A 25,775-nucleotide genomic window follows, 5' to 3' on the forward strand; every position below is an offset into this window, starting at 1 on the left:
CAAACCTGCTGGACTACTTTCGGCTTGACCAAAGCTGGACGAGAACTCTGCTCACAGGATGCTGCCAGGGGTAAGTCAGTGTGATTGCATGACACTGGTGATGGGGATGCCATACAGATTCATGTCAAAAATCCCAAACTATCCCTTTAAGGTCATGGTCAAGCTTGATAACTTCAATTTAGGCAACTGGAATTGAAAGCAAAAAGAAAAAAAATAGAAAACTTCACATCCTGTTGCCTAGAATGAAGTTTTCAAGCAAGACCTGAGGTCTTCTTCAACTGAGTTGTATGCTGGTGAAGATTCTCAGTCATCCAAGTGATAGTCTATCGGTAAAAGTTTAAAAAACAATCCACTGTCTGTCAATGACATTTTGAATTGAGAAAGCTTCCTCATTGGCGAAGCATCGCTGCCTCCCTTGGTTGCTTTTGTAAAAGCATTTTCCATCCATCCATCCATCCATCCATCCATCCATCCATCCATCCATCCATCCATCCATCCATTCTCCCTCCCTCTTCCACTTATCCAGGGTCAGGTTGAGGGAGTAGCAGCCAGACTTCCCTTTCCCCAGCCACCTGGGCAAGCTAGTCTGCGGGAATGGGACGGTCCTGAAATACCTCACCATATTTTATATTGACTGAGTCCCTATCTATCCACCATGACACACACTGTTCACTTACGATTGTCCTTTTCTTATTTTGGAGAGGGAGCCTATGGAGTTTTGGAGTAATCACAAATGTGTTTCTGTGGACTATTTGAAACCATGTTCCGATATAACTCAGCGGAATTAGCACAACCGCCACTCTGGCTGTCCTTACTGTTTCAGGGTTCACCTGAAACAGCTGAGTGTGTCATGATCTGGCCTGTTTGCTCCTCCCTAATTAGTAATTCCTTTCACCTGCCGTTTTCCCTCCCTGCCTTAAATACAATTTATTCCTCTCACCTGTTTCCTCTGGTTTAAATTCAGTTCAGCCTGAGCATTCAGGGCCAGATCATTAATTGTCTTTCTGTTAGTCTGTCTGTTCAGTTTTAGTTCATGGTTCATGTCCTGGATCCTAGCAGCCAGTGGAAAGAGGGTTTTAGTGTTTGTCTCGTCTCCTGATCGTCCACTGTTCCTCCCCCGCGGAGTCCTCTGGGTTTTTGGCTCAATATGGGGGGAGGTTCAGTTTTTATCCAGTAAGCCTGGCTCCAGCGAGGAGACCAGTTTAAAGTCCTGCTTCAAGTTCTGGTTCCTACGTCCTGTCTCGGCTACCCTCTTCCACTGAGCCTGCCTGTCTGCACCTGATCCTGTCTGCTCCTGTGCGTGACCACCTGGTCATGCTTCTGGTCCCAGTCAGACTCTGAACCCTCCTGGGAGCCTGTGGATGCCTGGAAGTCTGGATCCTGCCACCTGTTTCTGTTCCTGCCTGATCTGGATTCTGCTTGCTCTGTCTGTTCTGGATCCCTCACCAGGACCAGCTTCCAGCATCACCTCTGGGACTGCAGCACTTGGGAACATTCTTGTTCTGGACTGTTAAACCAGGTAAGTGACCAACTCAGATAATCTTCTGTCAGATGATCGTGGTCACTTAACTGTGTTTCTCCCACTACAGAGTGTCTGAGATTGGGCGGTGCCCCAACCCCCGCCTGCAGTGTCCACGAGCCACAGCTCCACTTTTTTTTTGTTTTATTTAATAAACGTTTGAACTTTCCTACTGACTTTCTCTCCTTGAATACTGGGTCCATCTGTCTTCATTTCATGACAGACTGTTGAGAGTTTTCTGTAATCTTGACTTTGTTGGAAGGTACAGTAGTTCTGATTAAAGCAGGACTCAGCAATATTTTTATCTCTTCTTTACATGGACTGTCGTGTTCTTTTTTTAAACTATATGTTCATGTTTCTGTTTTTTTTACTCTTGATTTTCTTTTTTATTTAAGTTTGATTCATTCCTTTTCTTAAGTCTGTCTTTGCCATTCAGATTTATTTATTTGCATTTTAACTTTTAAACACTCTGATTTCAAACTGATGAAAATTACCTTTAAAGATATAGTAGGCTTGATGTTAAATATCAGACGTTCTTTATATTCTGGAACAGTTTATAATGTTCCAAGTTTAAAATATTTAAATATACTTAAAAAAACACATAATAAACAGCACCATCGTTAGAAAAGGTGTAAAATACGTCATTATGTTCATCCTTGTTATATCAGCCAACAGATCTTCATCTGGTCATACCCAGTATAACAGTCAACCAGTTACGACGGATCGCTTTAAGGTAGAAAATAAAGTCCAGTCCATTAAAAGAAGATTAATATGAAGGTGTCCCAGTTAGACCAGTGCCCTGAACAGGAAGGAGGCAGCAGCTCCTGAAGCCAAACCCAGAGACAGGAAGAAAGCCATTATAGCTCCAGCAGTTTCCGCTTCATGAGGTAGAACCTTCCTGCAGAACATCAAAACAAAATGTCAGTGTAAGAGGTCATATTAATATTTGAAACTTATATATACATTGTCTGCCACATCAATCTACTTCAATTTTAGAAAATGTATAATGTCTGGTTGCTTTAGCAGACTTATATACATTATTGCTTTATGTCAAATATCTCATTGGCTTCTTCCTAAAAGCCAATCAGAGTATTTTGGAATATGTTACTGTTGCCCTTTTAGGAACAAGGACGCCGCTCTATAAGATTTGAGCTGTGAAGGGAAGCGAAGTTGAAAAAACTTAAATACTTTCTAAAGGTGATCCCAGTGACAGGAGGACACGTGTCAGCCTCCAAGAGTAGAGTTGGCACTAAAAATCGATTGGATCCACTTCTAAAATTTCAGTTTCTCCCAGAAATCAAATATTTAATTTTCGAGTCCTAATTTTGATGCCACGCCTGCAGGCAAAAAAGTAGCCATTAAATAAAAGCAAAGACTAATCTGCGCACACATCTGTTTGTGAGGCAGATTTCAAAAGTACGGCTTAACTCTAATCAAAGAAATGATCAGTCGGCAACATGCGACACTCGCAATGGAAATAAAGTGCCCACATAATTATTCACACCAGACCAGAATGAGATCCTTGACCTTGACCCTCTGCACAGGTGTTGTGTTAAGATAATTTTCCTTACAGAATTTGGTTCCTCTTTTTACATCATGTTTTAAAGCATACCGCCACGTTTTCCTTCTGTGCATGTCCTGGATAGAAAGAAAACCACTAAAAATCTAGATCTGCCAGACTTATGAGTTCCTTTTAAGCTTGACTTTATTCATTGTTTGTTTTATTTCATTTGGGATTTGCTTCATATAAAACCCACTAACTGACTGACGGAATACCAAATCTCATCATTCATTTCTTCCCAAAAGGAAAACGCCACTGCTTGCACATCTTGGTTGCAGGATTTTCTCATCTGAAATTAATCCATTTTCCGTCATGCTTATCCAAAGCAGGGTCTCGATGGGTGCTTCTGCCCATCTCCAGTTGAATACGGGCACACACTTACAACTAAGGAGAATTTAGAGAAGCCAATTAACCTAACAGTCATGTTTTTGGACTGTGGATGGAAGCCGGAGAACCTGGAGAGAACCCACAAATGCTCTGGGAGAAAATGCAAACTCCATGCAGAAAGACGGACTGGGATCCGAACCCAGAATATTCTTGCTGCAGGGCAGCAGCGCTACCCACCGCGCCACTGAGCAGCCCGACTAATATCTGATATAATTTATTTAAAATGTTAAGAATTTATAAAACATCTCAGAAAATACATTCAGATCAAAGGTCTTGGGAGAAAAATTGGAAGATTATTTTACTCTCACCCCCGTGGATTTCTAATCAACAACTTTTAGATTTTTCTAGCCGTGTGTTTTGTCGGTTTCTTACTTTGGTCCATAGCACATACAGAGGCTGGCCAGGTAGCCATTACTGAAGGCAAATAGAACCATAAAGGCGATAAAGTAGCCATCGTGTTGGAAGTAGACTGGCAGATGGAGGCGAGGCTGAACGTTACACAGCATAAAGAGAGGAATGAAGAGCACCCGAGCCACAATGAAGAGGGGGAGGACCAGGCTGTCTCTACCTGGCTGCAGAGAGAGAAATGTCATGAGCTTATTGATAATCAGTCTGGCCGTCGACTGGTAACTGATCAGGTTATTGATTGAATATAGAAGATCGCCAACCAGTCAGTAACTTACCCACATGCATACAGCTGTTAGGCTCCGCCCAGTCCAGTCACACAGATTAAAGAGCAGGAAGCAGCTGACAGGGATGAAGTATCGCTCTGGGAAAGGCAAACAGGAAGGTCAATCACCCTGAGAGCCAGTTGACACCTGAGGCAGATGTGTAAGAGGTCATGTGAACAGCGAGGGATGACTAACCCCAGGGGCCTCCATTAGCAAGAGTGGATTTAGTGTCAGAGGTGATGGCAGGAAAAATGCCGATGCTGACGGTGAAGGTGCAGCAGACCGACAACGCCAGGACCCAAATCTGAGGATGAAAACTTCAGGTTAAAAAGAGCTCAGGTTCAAAAGGTCACATGTTATCCAGAGCTTAAGGGGCAAAAGTTACAGCATTTCTGATGTTAGTTTGTGTGCAAACACTGGTGGGAAATGTTCAGCATCTTTTTACAACGACAAGGTAAAAACAATACTGCAGATCAACAAGAACAAATGTAAAATTGTAAAAAAGCTTTATTCATTGGCTGGTTTAAAATTTCTCCTATAACTCTTTTCCATCAGATTTTGAGGCAAGTTAAGGAAAGTTCATCTATCTAAAACATTTCACGGGTGTGAAAAAATTTAAGTGCTGTACTGTACATGAGAAATAGAAAACTATATTGCAGTGGCATATAATCAACACAAATGGTTGAAAAGAATAAAAGTGAAATATTAAAAAAGTAGATTATATATAAGAAAAAACATGGAATTCTTGATAAAATATTTAAAATAAGACAACAGGATTAAGAAAATGGTACAAAGGTAATACTGAAAACAACTAATAACATTTAGATTGCACAGTCAAAATTCATCTTTGATCTTCATTTAAAGCAACTGAGGATTTCAGAAATTCACAGTTTTCTGGGAGTTCATTCCAGATCAGTTGATCATAAGAACTAATTGCTGCTTTTTCCAGTTTGGTCTGGGTTCTGCAAAGTAGGATGGAGCCAGAAGGCCTTTGGAGCTAAGAAATTTAATGATTTATAGACTGATTTTTAAAAAATCCGTCTATTCTCTGAGATACAGAAAGCCAGTGTAACGATTTAAGCAATGGGGTGATGTGCTCAATTTTCTTAATATTAGTGAGGATGCAGGCAGCTGAGTTTCACATCATCTTAAAGTTAAAACACGAAGTGTGAATACATTTTTCTTTAGGTGATAGAAGGCTGAATTTGTTCCTGTCTTTATGAGCCTCTGAAGGTTCAGGTCTGAGTCCATCACTGCACCCAGATTTAGAGCCTGATTTGTTGCTTTCTGGCTGGATGAACTGAAGTTGGGTACTAACTTTTTAAAGCTCTTTTTTGAGTTAAAAGCTTTTACTTCATTTCGGTTTTGATTTGGCTGAAGAAAATTTTGGCACATACATGTGTTGTTTTCTTCAATGTATTTATCTAGAACTTGATTAGGTTCATAGTAATCTGGTGACATAGTGATGTACAGCTGGGTGGCATCTGCATAGTTATTGTAACTTATGTTATGTGATTTATTAAAATATGAGTCTGGGGGAGAGTAGATATTGAATAGGTATAGGATCCCTAAGGTGGATCCTTGGGGAGCGCCATATGTGAATTTTCTGGTCTCTGATGTAAAGTTACCTATTGACACAAAAAAGGATTTAAACCAGCCCAGTGCTGGACCAGAAAGGCCGATCCATTTTCCAAGTACTTTAGCAAAATGTAGTGATCAACAGTGCTGAATGCCGGTCCATTAACATCAGCACACTGTTTTTTCCACAGTCTGCATTTATACAGATGTCACAGAACACCCTAACAAGAGTCTTTGTATTGTGGTGAGCAGTGGCTTGTTATTGTTACAAAGGCGTTTAGCTGTTGAAACACGGTCAATCCATCCATCCATTTTCTGACACGCTTAATCCCATCTGGGGTCATGAGGGGTGCTGGTGTCTACGGGTGAGAGGCAGGGTACACCTTGGACAGGTTGCCAGTCCATCGCAGGGCAACACAGTGACAAACAACCATTCACACACACACTCACACCTAAGGAGAATTCAGAGAAGCCAATTAACCTAACAGTCATGTTTTAGGACCATATAGTCCCCACTGTATGTGGACACGGTAAGCTTGGATTAAATTGCTTTTTAAAACCCGTGGGATTTGTTATTATTAATAATATTATAATTTTTAGTATTAGTAGTATCATTAGTTTCACTATAGAAGATCAGATATTGTGCATCATTAAAAAAAACATTCTCCAGATCCCAAAAGTTAGCATTCCAGGTTCTTTCGCTAGAAACTCTCTTTTCAATGGGTTTATGTATGTTTTATATTGTATATATATGTAATTTGTCTGCACCATCAACATTCAGTCAAAGTGCAAACCTACTTGGCAATAAACCTGATTCTGATTTTGATGTACCTTTATTTTTCAAATGTTTTTACCCGACAGCAATAACAAAACTAAATGCAACCAAAAATAACCATTAATCATCATGGATGATGTGTGTGAGAATGTACTATTCTTATTAGTTGTTTTTATCAGTTATTGCTATTTATTTCTTATATTATGTGTAAATGGTGGTGACAGTGATTTTTGTTTTTTTAAGCATATGCACTGATCGATCGATGGCACTTTTTAAAATTTCGTTGTTCTTGTGACAATGACAATAAAGATAAATTGAAATTGAATTGTAATTGAAATCATGCTCAAACTGTTCTCAGAGTTGGAGCGTACAATTTTCCTAATGGTTTTGGTATTGAGGAGCAAAAAGAGTTTCTTTGAGTAACAAACTAGTGGAGCCCATCTCCTGTCTGCTTTTGAATTTATGTTCTCACATAGACTGTGAATCTTCAGCTTACATATGAACTAAGACACAGCAAAAGATCGAGCCAAAGAACAAAAAATTAGTCTTGGCATAGATTTCCGATTTATATTTTTTTTCAGTTTCACCACTGATGTTATTGTATGATCGAGCACCAGTAAGCTAATAGTATAGATTTAATGTCTGACCTTCTTAAAAATCTTCATCATGGAGATGCTCTGGTCCGTCTCATCAGTTGTAGCATCTTTAAGCTCTGAGAATCAATAACTCAAAAAATCAGATTTATTTTTCTGACCTGACCTTCCAGGTGATGAATTTAGTTTCATACCCGTGTTCATCAGGGTAACTGCATTTTGCTCATCATCCGAAGTTGGTTTTCTGTTTTGTTCTTGAAAAAACTGGAAGAACTCCTGAAATGAAAGTTTATAGACATTAACAATCAAACGTACAAGATACTTTTTCAAGCTAAAAAACAAAACAAAACAAAAGAATAATTCAATACGATTCATGAACAATGCACAGGCATACAAAAAGATTATATTGCTCCTAATTTTTTTTTTTTTTCAATTCTACCTTTTTGAAAAATTTAACTCTCAGCTCTCTGGTTTTAATTTTCTTCCACACCTTTACCAGCCTATTGAAATTCAAGAAGATTTTATTTCTTCTCTTTTAGCTTCCCTTCCTTTGGTTGCTTTTAAATCCAGAATAGAATTTGAAACCCTTCTTTGGATTTATAAAACCCTAAATAACATAATAGATCCATCTTATATCAGAGATCAAATTGTTCTTTATGTTCCATACAGAGCTCTTCGCTCACAATCTGCAGGTTTACTAGTCATTCCTAGAGTTTCTAATAGTAGAATGGGAGGCAGATCTTTTAGTTATCATGTTCCTCTCCTGTGGAATTAACTAACAGTTTCAGTCCATGAGGCAGACACCATGTCTACTTTTAAGACCAGGCCTAAACATATTCTTTTTGATAAAGCTTATAGTTAGAGTGTCTCAGGTTATACTGAGTTATTGGTGCGCTGCTGTAGCCCTAGGTTGCTGGAGAACATAGGGACAACATTTCCTCACCTTGCTGCATTCTACTTATACTCTTCAACTTTTACATTATTTGCAGCTGCTTTGAATCTTTGCTTCATGTTGTATTTGTTTTCTTTTTGCTAACTCCATCTGGCCTGGTTCTGTTCAGCTGTGACAGCATTCTGGGACTCCTGCTGGTGGTGATTTAATATTCTCCTTTATATGATTCACTGGCTAATGTATTCCAATGGTTAATTCTCTCTCTCCTATAAATAGCTATTGGTATGCTGACTGCATATGTTTTATTTAGCCTAGACTAGACTAAGCTAAGCTAAGCTGGATTAGGGTTATGTTTACTCTTCTTGGAAATAAACACAGCCCAGTATATTTTACAGGTGCCAAAAACAAATTGAGCTAAAAAAAAAAGGCTGAAGGTGTGATACAGAAGTTTGACTTTACCAATTTTGGTAACATGATATAGGACAGGATGGACAGGAAAACGACTACACAGGCTACGATGAAATAACCGAATGCTGCACTCTCCATCTCAGAACCACCTGCAACAGATAAAGATAGCATGAGATGGAAGAAGTGATGAAAAAACGATAAACAATCCAATCAGAAAATTGCCATAATAGATGATATTGCGAGGCTGTGAACAGTTATCGAAAGATTATTGAACAGACTTGCAATGGCGCAGATCATTGCAAAGGCAGCAAAGGTGCCAGCGAGGCCTTGGCCGCTCATGATGGGAGTCGTGTATGAAGCTGGAAGCAAACCGGCCATCCCAAAGAGACTGCCCTGCAGCACTGCACCGAAGGCTGTGAACAAACAAGCAGATACATATCATGATAAAGAATAGAATAGAACTCAACTTTATTGTCACTACACTGTGACACGTACAGTGCAACCAAATGTAGTGGACTTTGAGAATTTTCAATTTGGGAAGAGCTGTTCTATGGATAAAATTTCACTTGCAGATTTGACAGAGGCTGATGGACAGACAATAGAGATGGAGAGAGGCTGTAGATTAATTTCCCGTCACCTTTCTTCTGCCACGGTAGCCATTAGGAAACCAGTCTGGGCTTCTTTCACCAGTTTCTTGATTATTTTTTGAATTTTCTTAGCTAAGATGCTGGTAAGGCCCTCAGACCAACACATAACAGGCTCACTGGTCGAAACCAAGCACAAAGTTGGGTCTTTACCCTTTTTCTTGTTGATGGTCCCCCTCCTTTAATGAAAGAAAAACCTACAATGGTCACAAAAATAACTTGAATTTAACAAAAATAATAACAAACAAAAATGCTATGAAAATGCACAATGAAAGTCAGAAATTGCTTTTCAACCATTTTTTAACAAAAGGATTTCAAACTTTGTTTTTAAAATCTCGTTTAAACTGTTGTTAACCATCCTTTTGAGTCGATCACTTGAATCAATCAGTTCCTGTCAGTCAGACTTCTGCTCGTCTCAGAAGGTATTGTGATCCACTCCTCTTCAGCAAACTGCTCCAGGTGTCTCAGGTCAGAAGGCTGCCAATTCCAAACTGTCTGTTCCAGCTCTTTCCAAAGATGCTCAATTGGATTTAGTTCAAGGCTCCTTAAGGCCACTTTAGAACAGTCTGATGTTTTCCTCTCAGCCATTCTTGGCTCTTTCTAGCTGTGTGTTTTGGCTCATGACCTGCGACTGAGACCAAAACTTTTGAAACTAATGCAAATTTTTTTTCTGGAATCCCTCATAGTCTGGAGATTTCATTTGAAACTGTAGATTCAGATATGAAGTGTCGACTGCAGGGCCGCTGACTGGTCCGGACCTCAGCAGAGAGCCATGAGCCGCCCGTCCTCAGCCGGAAAAGGGCGGCTGGGGGCCAGTAAGGCAGGCGGGGGGAAGCATGGCTGTGGCCTGTGTCCAGGCTAAGGAAAAGGTGTCATGATCTGGCCTGTTTGCTCCTCCCTAATTGGTAATTCCTCTCACCTGCCCTCTTCCTTCCCTGCCTCAATTATAATTTATTCCCCTCACCTGTTTCCTCTGGTTTATATTCAGTTCAGCCTGAGCATTCAGTGCCAGATCATTACTTGTCTTTCTCTCAGTCTTTCTATTCAGTTTTATTTTATGGTTCATGTCCTGGATCCTAGCTGCCAGTGGAAAGAGGGTTTTTGTGTTTGTCTCGTCTTCTGATTGTCCACTGTTCCTCCCCCAAGGAGTCCTCTGGGTTTTTGGCTCATTATGGGAGGAGGTTCAGTTTTTATCCAGTAAGCCTGGCTCCAGGGAGGAGACCAGTTTAAAGTCCTGCTTCAAGTTCCGGTTCTACGTCCTGTCTCGGCTACCCTCTTCCACTGAGCCTGCCTGTCTGCACCTGATCCTGTCTGCTCCTGTGCGTGACCACCTGGTCATGCTTCTGGTCCCAGTCAGACTCTGAACCCTCCTGGGAGCCTGTGGATGCCTGGAAGTCTGGATCCTGCCACCTGTTTCTGTTCCTGCCTGATCTGGATCCTGCCTGTTCCTGTCTGTTCTGGATCCCTGACCAGGATCGGCTTCCAGCTTGACCTCTGGAACTGCAGCACTTGGGACATTCTTGGTCTGGACTGCTAAACCAGGTAAGTGACCAACTCAGATAATCTTCTGTCAGATGATCGTGGTCACTTAACTGTGTTTCTCCCACTACAGAGTGTCTGAGATTGGGCGGTGCCCCAACCCCCGCCTGCAGTGTCCACGAGCCACAGCTCCACTTTTTTTTTGTTTTATTTAATAAACGTTTGAACTTTCCTACTGACTGTCTCTCCTTGAATACTGGGTCCATCTGTCTCCGTTTCATGACAAAAGGAGGACGTCTGGTCACCCTACCATATTAACAATTTGATGTTTCAGCGAGTAAGTACTTGCTGCTATGATACATCGTTACTCAGCAGCTCAGCTTGTTGTAAGCCAACCAATCAGCGCACAGCTCATCCAAATATTCATGAGCATGCCATAACAGGAAGAAAACCTGTCGTTTCTTTCAGGGCTTTTAACCAGGCTTGCATTAGGGCTCATAGAACAGCAAATATGCCATTTTCTGCCAAACCAAAATTACACACCCTATTCAGAGACCATAAGGACCAGCACCAGATACCCTATATAAGCATTCTCTGACCCCTTTAACATACGTCTCTGTAATTTCCTTTCTTATGTCCTGAGATGACTCTTTCCTTCGCTTCCACTGGTCCATGTTGACTGTTGCACACACCATGTCACCAAATAACACAGTGTCAGTGACTATCTGTAGCCCTTTAGATCACAAGATTGTAGTTAGTGCTAACTAGTGTTGCGCCGATGCCATTTTTTGGCCCGATACCCGATACCTGGCTGTGCAGTATCGGCCGATACCGATACCATAATAATATAAAATAATTGCCATCATGGCTTTGTCAAGCTGCTGCCTACCTTTGTGAAGCAGGAACAAATCTAATACAAAGTGAAACCAGTAGAACTTTTTATTGCCTACCAGGAGTGGGTGACAGTAGTTGAAAAAACTTATGGCTCTCAAAATGGTATCGGTGCCCTATTTGTTGGTACTCGCCGATACCGATACCGATACCACCATTTTAGGGCAGTATCGAGGCCCCGTCCGATACTGGTATAGGTGCAACACTAGTGCTAACACCTTCCTTTAACATGTCCCTTTGGTCCATTGTTTTCATTCTTTTCTTTGGGGTACCGTCATTTTTCTCCAGACATGTTTCATCACAAATTTTTTTGAAATCATTCTGTTTAGCATGGGTTGAAAGCAATGTTTGACTTCCATTTCTTCATTTTCATATAATTGTTATTTATTATTACTTTTGTCAGTATCAAGTTATTAATGTAAACATTGTGTTTTTTTTAATGAGGGGTAACAACTAATTTGTTCATGTGTATATAAATAAAAAGCTCATTCTTAGCAATTGGAACACCTTCCCGTTTATAGCGATTGCAATTAGGCTTTGGCAGAATATGCATTTGTGAAAGCAATACTTTACTTTTGCCCATAAAGCAAAATTATTTATACATTGTCCTTTAAAGTTTGCCTCTCATATAAGTTGGCATATCATATTGCAAAAGCCCCTAAATTTCCCAGTGTCAGAGTTCTGGGTTGCATTGCTATGCCTCTGTTTCATCTGGCTCACCAAGCAGATAATTTAATGTGCGAGCGTCAAATGTAGTTGTTCTAGTGCTGCGTTTAGCTTGCTGATGTGGGTTTGCAAAACTAACTCAGACTGTTGCTCTTCCTTGTTTAAGGTGGTCTTTCAAGCTCCCTTAAACTCCTGACTAAATTCAAGATTTTTCGTTCCGATCCTCTGGGATAATCTTTTGGATTTCTGAATTATTTTAATTGAATTCTTAAAAGTTGTCATTTTTTGCCAGTTAGTAAATGTGAAGCATCATTTTGAACTAGCTGAAGACCATAGAAATGGATTTTGCTGATCAAACTATAGAGATAGTTACAGCAGACTAGTCTAATGGCAAGAAAAGCATATATTGCAATATGAACATATCCATATTTCCATTCAATCGTCATGGAAATTTTGTGCAAAAGCAACTTTTTTGTTTCTCATTGCCATACCAAATAAGATGTGTTCTGATTGGTGCAGAGAGGAAAGGTTATTCTGGATTCAGACAACAAATCTTAACTATTTTTTTCCATTTTGCGGGGCAGCAGAGCACCGTTCTGAAGCTCTCGAGCATCTCTACTTTACGTTTTTGCTCAGTTTTCACAATGATGCTTATTAATTATTTAAGTAATTTTATACCCTTGTATTTATATTACACTGAATAATACATAATACAGATTTATAATAATATCTTTCATGTTTATGAACAGTTGACCACAGCCAATGATTTATCTTCCTTCTTTTACTTGTTGCTTGTCCCTCATTAACTAACCTCACCTCAGACCCCAAAAGGAAGCTTAGAAATAAGTCAAACAGGCTCACAATTGATGATTATGATCTTCACCATGGTTATGGAAAAAAAAGGCAGCGGCTCTAGAGGAATTTTGACAAGGATGGCAGTGATGATGAAGACAATCATGATGACGGAGAGACTTCCCATCACACGCAGACGCTGAGGAATGCTGATAGAATCAGAGGAAGAAGGAAAAGTTTGAATCCATTCAAATCCAACTTTATCTATAAAACACCTTAAAACATCACAGCACTAAAGTCTCACTCATAAGACAAAACAATAAAACGACACGTCAAGCTGAGTTTATGAAGTTTAGATAATTGATGTGGAAATTTTTTAACAATGAAGCCAAAGGAAGTTTATAGTACGTATAAGGACAATTCAAAGGACTTTAGATGAATTAGACAATGAAATAAAGAATGAAATAATGTTTAAATTCTAAAAACACCAAAAAGATAATTTGAGGAATGATCTTTATCACTCATAAAAAGGCTATACATAGATTTTTAAATATACTCCGGATTAACCTGGATTAAAAAAAAATAAAAAAAAAAACACTTTCACAGTTGAGCATAAGAACTACTAGCTGCTTCTACATTTTTGGTTCTGGTTTTATGCAGTAAATTTGATCCAGGGCACATGAGTGTCATGATCTGGCCTGTTTGCTCTCCCTTAATTAGTAATTCCTTTCACCTGTCGTTTTCCCTCCCTGCCTCAATTATAATTTATTCCTCTCACCTGTTTCCTCTTGGTTATATTCAGTTCAGCCTGAGCATTCAGTTCCAGATCATTACTTGTCTTTTTGTTAGTCTATCTGTTCAGTTTTATTTTATGGTTCATGTCCTGGATCCTGGCGGCCAGTGGAAAGAGGGTTTTTGTGTTTGTCTCATCTCCTGATTATCCACTGTTCCTCCCCTGCGGAGTCCTCTGGGTTTTTGGCTCAATATGTGAGGAGGTTCAGTTTTTATCTCAGTAAGCCTGGCTCCAGGGAGGAGACCAGTTTAAAGTCCTGCTTCAAGTTATGGTTCCACGTCCTGTCTCGGCTACCCTCTTCCACTGAGTCTGCCTATCTGCACCTGATCCTGTCTGCTCCTGTGCGTGACCACCTGGTCATGCTTCTGGTCCCAGTCAGACTCTGAACCCTCCTGTCCCGGAGCTCTGTTAAAGCCTGGAAGCCTGGATCCTGCTACCTGTTCTGTTCCTGCCTCATCTGCAACCTGTTCTGTCTGTTCCTGCCTGATCTGCATCCCTGATCAGGATTGGCTTCCCCCAACTCCGGAGCTGCAGCACTGGGGACACTCTGGGTGACGCGAGCTGCGTCAGCTGTCAGCCCATCGGCTGAATTGCACCCCTCAAGGGTATGGACTGAACTGCTAAACCAGGTAAGTGACTCACTGAGAACATCATCTTCAGTCAGATGATCGTGGCCACTTACCTGTGTTTCTCCCCTAGAGTGTCTGAGATTGGGCGGTGCACCACCCCCCCGCCTCCAGTGTCCGCGAGCCACAGCTCCGCTTTTGTTTTGTTTATTTAATAAATGTTTTGAACTTTCCGACTGACTGTCTCTCCTTGAATACTGGGTCCCTCTGTCCTCGCCTTATGACAATGAGAGGTCTGGCTGTTGATCTACTGCCAACCAGTCTGTAATGTATTTTTGAGCGTAGGGTCATGATTTGGACACGTTCTCACAAGACCTGACATGTGATGCAACAACATTAGTGAATTTTTTTTGTCTGTTTTTTTATCAGAGGCTGAAGGTTATTGCTGTTAGGTCTTAAGAACAGTTTTTTTCAGGCAGAGGAGATTATTAAGTCAGAATTCTGCCAAAACGGCACATTCACAATGAATATGCATACAAACAGTTATATTTAATAAACACATGCATAGAATTCTCTCTATGAACATTTTCAACACTTTATATGAGAACACTCAATACCACAAGACACCCATATGTCACTTTCATTAGCAAATACTCCTTCTCTGCGATCGGGGCTTGTCTTCCAAATTCCTGCAGTCTCTCCTGCCCTTTTTGCACGTGGATCTCTCTGCTTGATCCTCTCAGCTTTTGTCACTTTGAGGGTGTTTGCCAACTGGAGAAAATAATCTCCTGTGATTGACTCCTTTTCAGGAAATTCTGCCTCTTCAGACGCCACTTTTTTCATTCTGGTTGTGGCTAACAGTAGAAGCATATTTAAGTGAATGGCTGTTTATGTTGAGTTAAAAAATGTTTAAGTAAAGATGAACTTCAAAATGCAAGAGCAATCTTTGTCATCAACAAACAATTTTGGTAACAAAATGCTGGACATAAAAGTAAAAAAGTTTAATAGTAGATGTTGTGCTATAAGCAGTAAAGCCACAAGCTTTACTGCTTATAGATTCAAGTTTCAAATTTGTTTGACATCATTATTTTATGGCATAATGGTGCTGCTGTCAGAACACATTCATGACTGTGTTAAATTTAGGAAGTTATTTAAAGCTACAGTGTGTAATAATTACAGGGATATACAGTCAGAAATGTAATATATTATACATAATTATGTTATTTATCATCATCTACGAGCTCAGCCTCTTAACCTTAATATTTGCGTTGCCTTAGAATTCGTTATTTATAATTACATAGGAGCGGGTCTCGCAGCCATGGAGGCAGACATCTTTGCGCTACGGCAGCGCAGAGCCAACAAACTAGCGATTGCGAGATCGCCAAAACGTCACAACGATGTAGAAAAAATAACGGGTATATTTATTATCTTAAGTCTACATGAAATCTATACCCTACACAGACTAATGAAATACTATCTGTAAAATTATCTATGTAAACAAACCTCATCACTTGAGAAGGTAGGTGATGCGGACGTCGTGGAAGACATTTTATCCCGTAACGCTCGCCGTACTGTTGGGGGGGAGAAGCGGTGGGGGGGAGATGTTCATGTTGCTGCAGTCTGCAGTCTGACCGCTAGCTGTCGCTAAAAGTTACACACTGTAGCTTTAAGGAGGATTTCACTAAACCAGTTATTAATTAGATGTGTTTCAATGACCAAAACAGAGGACATTCGCTTGGAGTTATTACATCACATGTGTAGTTATCTGATTGGTTCTAAACAGATGACGCTGTTGGTCGTGCCTTTGAAAATGAGCTGTACCAGTTCTTTACCAGACTGATACACCGTGTAGGTCATATAGTTAGACTAAGAGTAGTCTCAAAGGGTGGGACTTCCTTAAGAATAGCCAATCAGGGGCCATTCTTAGTTTCTTCAATGGTTACCACCTTTAAGTGACAAAAGTTTACATGAGTGCACAGAACCAGGTCAGCACAGGAGCAGAAGAGGTAATATGGGTGCAGGGAAAATAAGCCAAGAATGCAAAGAAGAAAGATGCATTCATTTTGGGGTTTTGTGGGATCAAATAAATTCAAAATACAAGTAGCCATATGTGCAATAAATAAAACTCCTTGTATGTATTCATTGTGTGTATGCCCTTTCAGCAGAACGGGCTCTATGCTCAACCCCACTACTTCCTGGTAGTGGTGTTGTACATAGAGCTCATTTTGACTTCAGAGGACAGACCTTAACAGGCCCTGGAGCTTTCATCCCCTTATAACACTGGAAGACTATGTTCACATCTTCCTCTTTTAGTTTTAGTCCTGGCAGAGAGGAAGGGGAGGCTGTTGTCAGGGGACACCGACAGATGCTTTGTGTGAAAGTGAGGTATTAGGTCAGATCTACTGATGAAATAATTTTTTAACTACACAAGCATGACAAAATGACACAACAAACTCCCCATTTATAGCTATGGTTGATATTAAATGCATGGAATACAATACATTTGAGTCAATTAAAATGACTTTCTATATGGAACTTCTCTTTCTCTGGGAAAGTGACTTGGTAAATAACCTAAATTGAAACGGTATAGTACTTTGATGTAGCCCTTGTCCAGCTCTCAGAGCTGCAGGGTAGTACTCACAGTGAGTGCAGAAAGGAGTTGAGACAGGTGCAGAGAAGCAGCGGCAGCATGGCACAGAGGGTCATAACGTTGTTGAATTTGGCCTCTAAAACACTCGGAGGTACCGACTCACTCTGATTGACTGAAACCTCAGCAGAAAGAGGTTCCTTTAGACGTTTCTGGAAGTACTGCAGGGACACAATAACATATCTGTCCATGAACAAAGAATATTGATCAAGAGTGCAACAATTCAGCTGGAACATATATAATCTTATTCAGCACAAGAACCTTGTCAGTTTTTGAACCCAGATGCTGTTGCTACCATGTTCTTGGTGGTAACCATTTACTAGTTGAAATCCTTTATTTACCACGAATCTCATGAATAAAAAAAACAAACTAGATATCTATTAAAATTAAAAAATATGTCCCAGAAATACCTTTAGAATTACATTAGTTTCTTTTAACTGTTACATCCATCCATCCATCCATCCATCCATCCATCCATCTTCTTCCACTTTTCAGGGTCGGGTCGTGGGCCAGATACTTGGGCCAGCTCCTCCGGGGAATCCCAAGGCGCTCCCAAGCCATCAAAGAAACATAGTCCCTCCAGCGTGTCCTGGGCCTCCTCCCGGTGAGACGTGCCTGGAACACCTCACCAGGGAGATGTCCAGGAGGCATCCTAATCAAATGCCCGAGCCACCTCAACTGGCTCCTCTCGATGTGGAGGAGCAGCGGCTCTACTCTGAGTCCTCCCCGGTTGACTGAGCTCCTCACCCTATATTTATGGGAGAGCCCAGACACACTATGGCGAAAACTCATTTCAGCCGCTTGGATCCGGTAGGATAGGAACGGTAAATTGAGAGCTTTGCTCTTCGGCTCAGCTTTCTCATCACCACATCAGACCGGTACAGGGCCCGCTTCACAGCAGACGCTGCACCAATCCGCCAGTCGATCTCCCGTTCCATCTTCCCTTCATTTGTGAACAAAACCCCAAGATACATAATTTCCTCCACTGGGGCCAGTACATTCTCTCCGACCCGAAGAAGGCACTCTACCCTTTTCTGGCTCAAAACCATGGTCTCGGATTTGGAGGCACTGATTCTCATCCCAGCTGCTTCACCCTCTGCTGCGAACCGCTCCAGTGAGAGCTGTAGATCACGCCCTGATGAAGCCAATAGAACTATATCATCAGCGAATAACAGAGATGCAATCCTAAGGCCACCAAGACAGATCCCCTCAACACCTTGGCTGTGCCTAGAAATTCTGTCCATAAATGTTATGAACAGAATCGGTTACAAAGGGTAACCTTGGCGGAGACAAACTCTCACAGGAAACAAGTTCGACTTACTGCCGGCAATGCGGACCAGACTCTGACAGCAGTCATACAGAGACCTAACAGCCCCTATTAAAGGGCCTGGTACTCCATACTGGAGCACACCCCACAGGAACCCCCAAGGGACACGGTCGAATGCCTTCTCCAGATCCACAAAACACATGTAGACTGGTTGGGCAAACTCCCATGCACCCGCCAGGATCCTGCTGAGGGTATGGAGCTGATCCAGTGTTCCACGGCCAGGACGAAAACTAAACAGCTCCTCCTGAATCCGAGGTTTGACTATACGACAGACCCTCCTTTCCAGAACCTGGAATAGACATTACCAGGGAGGCTTAAGAGTGTGATTCCTCTGTAATTGGAACACACCCTCCGGTTTAGCTTTTTAGTCTTATTTTATTATGCATAGGACTGCAATAGCCCAATATATCTTCTTTTCCTTTATGAAATGAAAGGGAGGGACTTTCTTCCACTAACAAAATATAAGTTACTGATACTTAAAGTATTTTACTTAATTCTTTACCTTTCTTTGAGTAATTTTACAAAGTAAAAAAAAAATACAATATCCCCGATGAATGCGTTGATAATGAACCCTGAACTGAATCTGATCTCGAGCAGCCTTCTGAATATTAGCAGCTATGACAGAAAAATCCCCTAACCTCACGCATCGGTCTGTTATACCAATCAATCAATCAATCAATCAATCAATCAATCAATCAATCAATCAACCAACCAACCAACCAACCAACCAACCAACCAACCAATCTATCAGTTAATCTAGTTTGTATTCAGACTGTAGTGACAAAGAATAGTGTTGCTATCACTTATATCTGTCACAGTCTTGGTTTTGTTATGTTTATTTAGAGTATTCAGTTTTACTTTGCTCCTTGTTTTAGTGTTTAATTACTATTTTGTTGTTTTCTTGTTAGTTCCTGTCTTCCAGGTTGTCCATTTGTTGTCCTCTGCTGCCCTCTTGTGTCCTCTATCCCTAGCTCTGTTTTCTGCTCTGTCCTCACCTGTTTCCAATCCTCTCGTTAGCCCTCTCTTTGTCTCTGTCCCCTTTAAAAGCCCTCCCTCTTCAGTTCCTGTTTGCTGGGTCCTCGTCTAACGTCTGTCTGCTTACCTCGTCTCTCCCTGGCTCTTAGAGTTTGGTTTCCCCTGATGTCTCCTTGGTTCTGGTTTGTTTGTTATTTTGTTGGATTTTTTTTTTTCCTGCCTCTGTTCCTGTGAACCTCATTAAACCCACCTAAACTCACCTCTGCCTACTTGCCTCTGCTTTTGGGTCCTCAATCCAACACCAAATCCTGACAATATCAGTGATAAGGATGTTTACTCACAATCCATCAACTCAGCAGTCACATCTGATCGCCTCTGAAGCTTTAGCTTCAAACTCACCAAACACTAACATTCATACTATATTCTTATCCCTCTTGGAAAGCTAACTGTCTCAACTTTCTTAGCAATTATGCTGCTTCTGTGTTTACCCCTGAACACATGCTCAGTATTGTACCTTCTTTGTTTTTATAAATGTACAAAACGGGCTTTCTTTGCTAGTAAATTGAGAAAAATGCTGTGCAAAACACAAAAATAACAAATCACACCAGCAGTACATGTTATTCTTTAGAAAAATGTTGCTGCATAAATATAAAAAATGTCAAATTAAAGGACTTACCTTTTAATTTATTTGTGATACTAAGGTTTTTGAAATAAAAAGTTGAATGGACTATGCAGCTTTAACCCTGTGATGATGCAGTTTTTACCTAGATACACGTGGCCTAGTATTTATGGGGGGGTTTTTTACGCTTCCACAAGGTAGGACCGATGAGGATTATGAATACATGCATTTAAACGTGCAGGCAAAAATCTTTACAAACTATTTCATCAAAAGGAAATTTAGTCAACACAGTTACATGTCTAAAAGGAGAGAGAGGAAGAGCAACTTTTTCAATCCCATGCCCTTAGCATTAGGGTTATTAAATAATTTACCATCAATAATTTCATTTCCTCTTTCATAAACTGGTGCTGTACTTTAGTTTTAAAGCCTGTCTCTCTATCATGCAAAGAAAATGAAACCGATATTACAGAAACTAATAAAATGCTTACATGCTACAGATTTTACTTCTGGGTTTTTTGTGTCTCTGCTCTTTCATCTCAAACCCCCAGATGATCAGGGCAGACGGCAGTTACCCCTAAACATGGTCTTGGAAGTGTTCAAAGTTTCCTCCTCTTTTAAGGGAGCTTCTTTACTACTTGTATAATCAGACCGAGGGATTGCGGTACAGTCTAAGACGTGAATAGTTGGGTTTCCTGAATTTGATCAAAATTTTATTTTATAAATGCATATAGGGTAGGTAGGATATATCTATATGCATGCACTATATGATAAATATTTCTCCTAAATTGTGGGGAAGTGCAGGGCTATTGATACTCTCTCAAGAGATAGGCCTGTTAGGGATTTCCTGAAAATGAACAGGGACACTGGTTCTGGTCGCGCTCGATTGCTTCAGAGTCTGGATAGTCTTGAACTTGGTGTAGGTATCTCTAGCCCGCAATCCTTTAAAGACATGACAAACTGAGTCTAAACAGGGTATTTAGGAAGATGGGAGCCCCTGCAGTTGTAGCTTAACGGAATTCATGAGCAATCATTCCTCCTTTCACACAGTAGATCGAGGCTTAATCTGAATACCAGTAATTGTAGCTCCTATCTGCTCCAACTATTCATCTGATCCACCTTCGCCTTTTAGTATGTAACCTGCCTTCAGACCAAACATCAGTGCCAGATTATTGCAGATATTAGCTGCAGCTGTAAGGTAGACTGTTGCCAAATAATGTGTCAATAATGTTGGGTATACAAACAAATGCGTTCCTTACCCCATAATACAACGACATAATTCACATACCGGTGGTCCCAGTAAATCAGTGGGTATGATACAATTTTTTTAGCCTGGGTGCCATTCCGAACTTAGTCCCGCCCACAAGGTTTGAGGTTGGGAAGTTCGGTCTGGCTCTGCTCCATAGTAGCGCGAGTATGATTGCCCACTCTCTGGATCCAATCAAATTGTCAGGGCGGGCTTTATACGATGATGGACAGTTGATCAACAGTAACGTAATCATCCACGTGACCAAAGCGCGCATGGGTGACAACAACAATGGCTGCCGCTTGAGAGTTGAGGTGTGTAGATTCTGCTATTAGGTCTGTTCTAGAAGATATCGACAGCAAATTAATTTTAAAAGAGGAACAGAGAAACGCAATCAAGGCTCATCTTCTTATTCTAGGCGTGCAACTGCACGCTTTGATTTTTGTTGACAACAACTATGCATCGCTTAACATATGTCACGCACTCCGTTGCTCTTATTGGTTGTAGGTCTATCCAATTGAGTGCAGAGGCATTTTTTTTCCTGGTTCGTTCAAAACACGCCCCATAATCACACCTCTATGGGGTAGTATCAGACTCATATTCTGACTAGAATTGAGTAGGACTACGTCAGGCTACAATTTTTTGCCCCGGATGTAAGAAATAGAATATAAGACGTCAAAATCTATTAAAAAGGTTACACATTTTTTTCAGCTAATACCTTTTATATTACTTATTATTTACTTTTTTCTTTACTGTTGCTAACAGTAAAAAAAAAGAAAAAAACTCAAAACTGTTGTGTTTGTTTCATTCAAATTTGCTATTATATTAATAAAACTTGAATATTAATTCAAGACATTAGTAAATTGTCAGAGAGAAGGTGCAATACGTCCTGCGTTATTTTGATGAAACTATTTTGATTGGACTAAGATGCACAGGTTCCATGATGCTAACAACACCCTTAGCTTAGCCTATTACAAAGTAAAAGCTTGTATAGTAAAATGTGTGTTGTAAAAAAAACAAACAGAAGACAATATTTCACCATGGTAGCAGTCATGAAGAAATTCCAGGGCAGCAGGGTTCCCAGACCAAGCATGAAGAATATCATCCACACGCCCAAATACCTGCAGGAAATAAACCTGAATGATGTCATCATAGTCTTTAGGTGAGAGCTCAAAATCTTTATCGCTAAATGGTTTAGCTGTTCCAAAGCTTACGAAATTAATATGTGTAATCCATCAATTAATCAATCAATCAATCCATCCATCAATCATCTGATCAAATAAACAAAAGTTCCAAGTCAAGTAAATTTCAGATGCGTTTGTCTTTTTTTATAGAAGCAATTGGATCTTTTGCAAATGAGGTATTGGTCATTATCCATCTTCTTTAGCTGCTTGTCCATCAGGGTCACATGGGGCTGGTACCTGTTTCTAACAGGCTATGGGCAAAAAAAGGGGGCAGGTGACATCCTGGTCAGGCTGCAAATCTATTTCAGGGGCAATACAGATGTGCACAGCCATGCACACCCATGCACTCTTACCTTTAGAGTCACCAATCAACCTAACAGTCATGTTTCTGAATTGTTGCAGAGAACGAGAGTACCCAGAGAGAACCCCTGCATGCATTATGAGAATATATAGTACTAATTCTATACAGAAATCACCCAGGCCAAGTTTTAAACCCGTACACTGCAAAAAAATCTAAATCTATATAAGTCATTTTTTTCTTAAAATAAGTGCAATTGTTCTGTTGTTCTGTTGTAAAAGAGACATTTTGCCAATGGAACAAGACAATTTACACTTAAAATAAGAAAACACAATTGCATTGTCTTATTTCAAGTGCACATTAACTAATTATCTTATTTTAAGAGTAAAATTACTCATTCTATTGGCAAACTATCCCATTTATGTACTCAAATTAAGGGTGAATACACTTTATTTAAGAAATTTTAAACTATTTCTGGATTGTTTTTGCAGTGTAACCTTTTTGCTATAAGATTACAATGCTAGCATGGAAAAAAATATCTAGAAATAAGTACAAGTTTCTTAAATTAAGTATATTTAACCTTAATTTAATTAGGTAAAGATAGTTTTCCATTTGGGATTAGTATGTTCACTCTTAGATTAAGATAATTAGATAATATGCACTTGAAATAAGACAATGCTAATTTATTTTTCTTATTTTAAATGTAAACTGCCCCGTTCTACTGGCAAAATGTTTCACTTTCCTCCTCAATTCAAGAAAAAATGCACTTATTTTAAGAAAAAAAGACTTATGTAGATTTAACTGCACAATCAAAACTGCACCACAGTTTACTCTACTAAAAAGAAAAAAACAGTAAAAAATCTAATGAATTATGAAGTCATTCTCTGCTTTACTTGTCTTTAGGGGAGTTGGTAGCCATTGTCACTGAGAAACCAACTACTGAATGAACTGTTCAACGGGTCTGGAGATTCAGATGAGCTGAAGGGTTGTGTTGGAGCACGAGGAGGATCAGGAGGACAACCAGCAGAGGATCATTGGACCTGGAGGACCACCGGAGGAGAGCCAGGAGACCGAGATGATGATCAGGAGGATCATCAAAGGTAGATCAATAGACCTGCTGGAGAATCAAGAGAACTATGATGAGCTTTAGAGGAAGTTTTTACTTGTACATATGGCAATACATCTATATTCTATTTCCAAAGTCAATCTATTTTTATCTAGACTGCCTGTTCTCAGTTATTGGTACCTTTTTGATTTTTTATGTTTGCCTTGCTCAACCTTTAACAGTAGAATGAACATATTTAACTGATTAAAATCAAGAAAACAAATTCTGGGATAAAATAAATACCACTTTTAAAAATCAGAAAGTAAAATAATTAACTGTTGCTTACTGTACATCAATGATCTCTCTCTCTTTAAAGGCTTTGTTAGGTAAGGATTAATCTGTGACAATCAGACTGATATATTTTCTTAAAGAAACCTAGCTGCAGCAAGCGGATTATGTAAATATGAATGAGTTTATGCTTTCTAATTAGTTAGATTTTGAAATTTCTTATAATTGTAGGCGAGAAGGAGTAGCAAACCTCTTTTAGTGGATTTTATTGATTAGCCCAACGCCAATTATTAGAGTTCTTTATTCTTTATTAGTTAATTTTCCCCATTCAATTGAAAAAACAAAAATTACTTTTGTCTGTTACCTTCTATGACCAGAATTGTTTAAAAAAAAACAGATTTTAGAGACCTTGTTAGGAAATATAATTTTCATTGGTAAATATGTTTTGTTATTGCAGCCAAAACACTTTAAACATTAAAGAAAAGTTTTCAAATATGAGCCTATTTAACCTGCAACTTGTTCTTTAATCAATATTTTTAACAACTTCCTACCCTCACATTTCTCTCCCAGAAGATCAACAGGGGGGTTCGTAACACAGATCAACACGTAAATATGATAAGGTGTGAACAATTAACTCTAACTGCTATTAACATTTTATAATTGCTGTGACAAAAGTGCACAATGGATACATTGGCTCTGCTAAAGGTTGTTGGAACTGAGAGAATTAGGAGGAAATGAGTCTTCAGGGATTACTAAGATTACCTGGCTCATGATAATGACCTTTTTAAGAGCCGATTAGACACCCTAGAGCACAGGTCAGCAACCCACGGCTGCAGAGCTGCATACCGCTCTTTAATGCCCCCCTTGTGGCTGCCTGGAGCTTTTCCAAAAATGTATAAAAATAGATAAAGATGGATTTTTGTTTGTTTTAATATTGTGTGCAGGAGGTCAAACAAACATTTGTTGTGTTTTCCAATGCTTTAAAATATGTATAATTAATACATTTAAACAATAAATGTAAAGATTTCTGTCAATGAATTTTGCGTCACAGCTTGCAATACACGTTTCAGCTATGTTCTTTTTTATCTAAAAGGGATAAAAAGCTCTGCTGGTGAAGAAACTTGGATCATGATTGTTCATTGACCTTGTGACTCTCAATTACTTGTAGTCCATTCAACTAATAGTGCTTTTATCTCTATGAAGAAAAAAACTATTTCTCCATGTTGCTCTTTTCTGACACCAAAACACTCTCAAGTGAAAGTGTTGACGAATTCAGATAAATCTTTAATTTAAGTGACCTGTAAAATGCTTCCTGTCAGATCCTAGACCTGCCCAGTCCACCATGAAAGCTTTAAGGCCAGTCTGAGTTCTGACAGCTGTAGAGACTGCTGCCGGAGCGTTTCCTAAATGCACCTTCTGCTGTCATAACACCGAGACATATTGGCAATATAAAACCTGTCATTAGATGTGTCACATTCCTAGAGAGGAAATGCTTCATTCAGAAAATCTAAACCGATCATGTTACACGGGGTTCCTTCACACAATCTGTAGTCATTAGATGATTAAAATAAAATCAGACAGGATGAAAGGAGCAGAGCAGGAAGGTCGTATCAGAAACTACATTCAGGTTTTACCTTCAGTGTTTGATAGCAGCCAGATGTTTATCCTTCCTGCAGCTTTCCCCTGTTATCATAGCAGATATTGTTGATTTTTCTGTGTAACTTTCTTTGCGTGTGCAGCTGCTTGTGAAATCCTTCCTCCTTTGTTTGTCACGTTCCCGTCTCAGAGATTTTCCTCGTGGCGTGGTGCCATCTCAGCAGAATCACTTCTTCCTCTGCAGCGGCCTTTAACCTGTGATATCAGCCTGTTCTCTGGACTTTGGTTCTGAGTCAATAACAGATAACGGAACATTGTGAAGCCATTTTTTACAAGCT

The 25,775-nt window shown here is 39.9% G+C and overlaps 1 protein-coding gene across 1 annotated transcript; it reads right to left on the minus strand.

The window, feature by feature from the left end:
- Window positions 1-1,935: 1,935 nt before the first annotated feature.
- LOC119785554 (equilibrative nucleoside transporter 1-like) lies at window positions 1,936-25,690 on the minus strand. Its single transcript, XM_038288288.1, has 13 exons — window positions 25,476-25,690; window positions 23,402-23,625; window positions 22,066-22,147; window positions 16,857-17,023; window positions 12,926-13,065; window positions 8,663-8,797; window positions 8,436-8,533; window positions 7,279-7,360; window positions 7,139-7,203; window positions 4,334-4,442; window positions 4,151-4,236; window positions 3,840-4,039; window positions 1,936-2,417 (listed from the first exon to the last, which is right to left on the minus strand). The coding sequence occupies exons 2-13, from the start codon at window positions 23,425-23,427 to the stop codon at window positions 2,306-2,308; spliced, it is 1,302 nt and encodes a 433-aa protein (XP_038144216.1). The 5' UTR covers window positions 23,428-23,625; window positions 25,476-25,690; the 3' UTR covers window positions 1,936-2,305.
- Window positions 25,691-25,775: the final 85 nt, after the last annotated feature.

The sequence above is a fragment of the Cyprinodon tularosa genome, unplaced genomic scaffold, assembly GCF_016077235.1.
Source record: "Cyprinodon tularosa strain WSP-4 unplaced genomic scaffold, ASM1607723v1 ctg25, whole genome shotgun sequence".
NCBI lineage: Eukaryota > Metazoa > Chordata > Actinopteri > Cyprinodontiformes > Cyprinodontidae > Cyprinodon > Cyprinodon tularosa.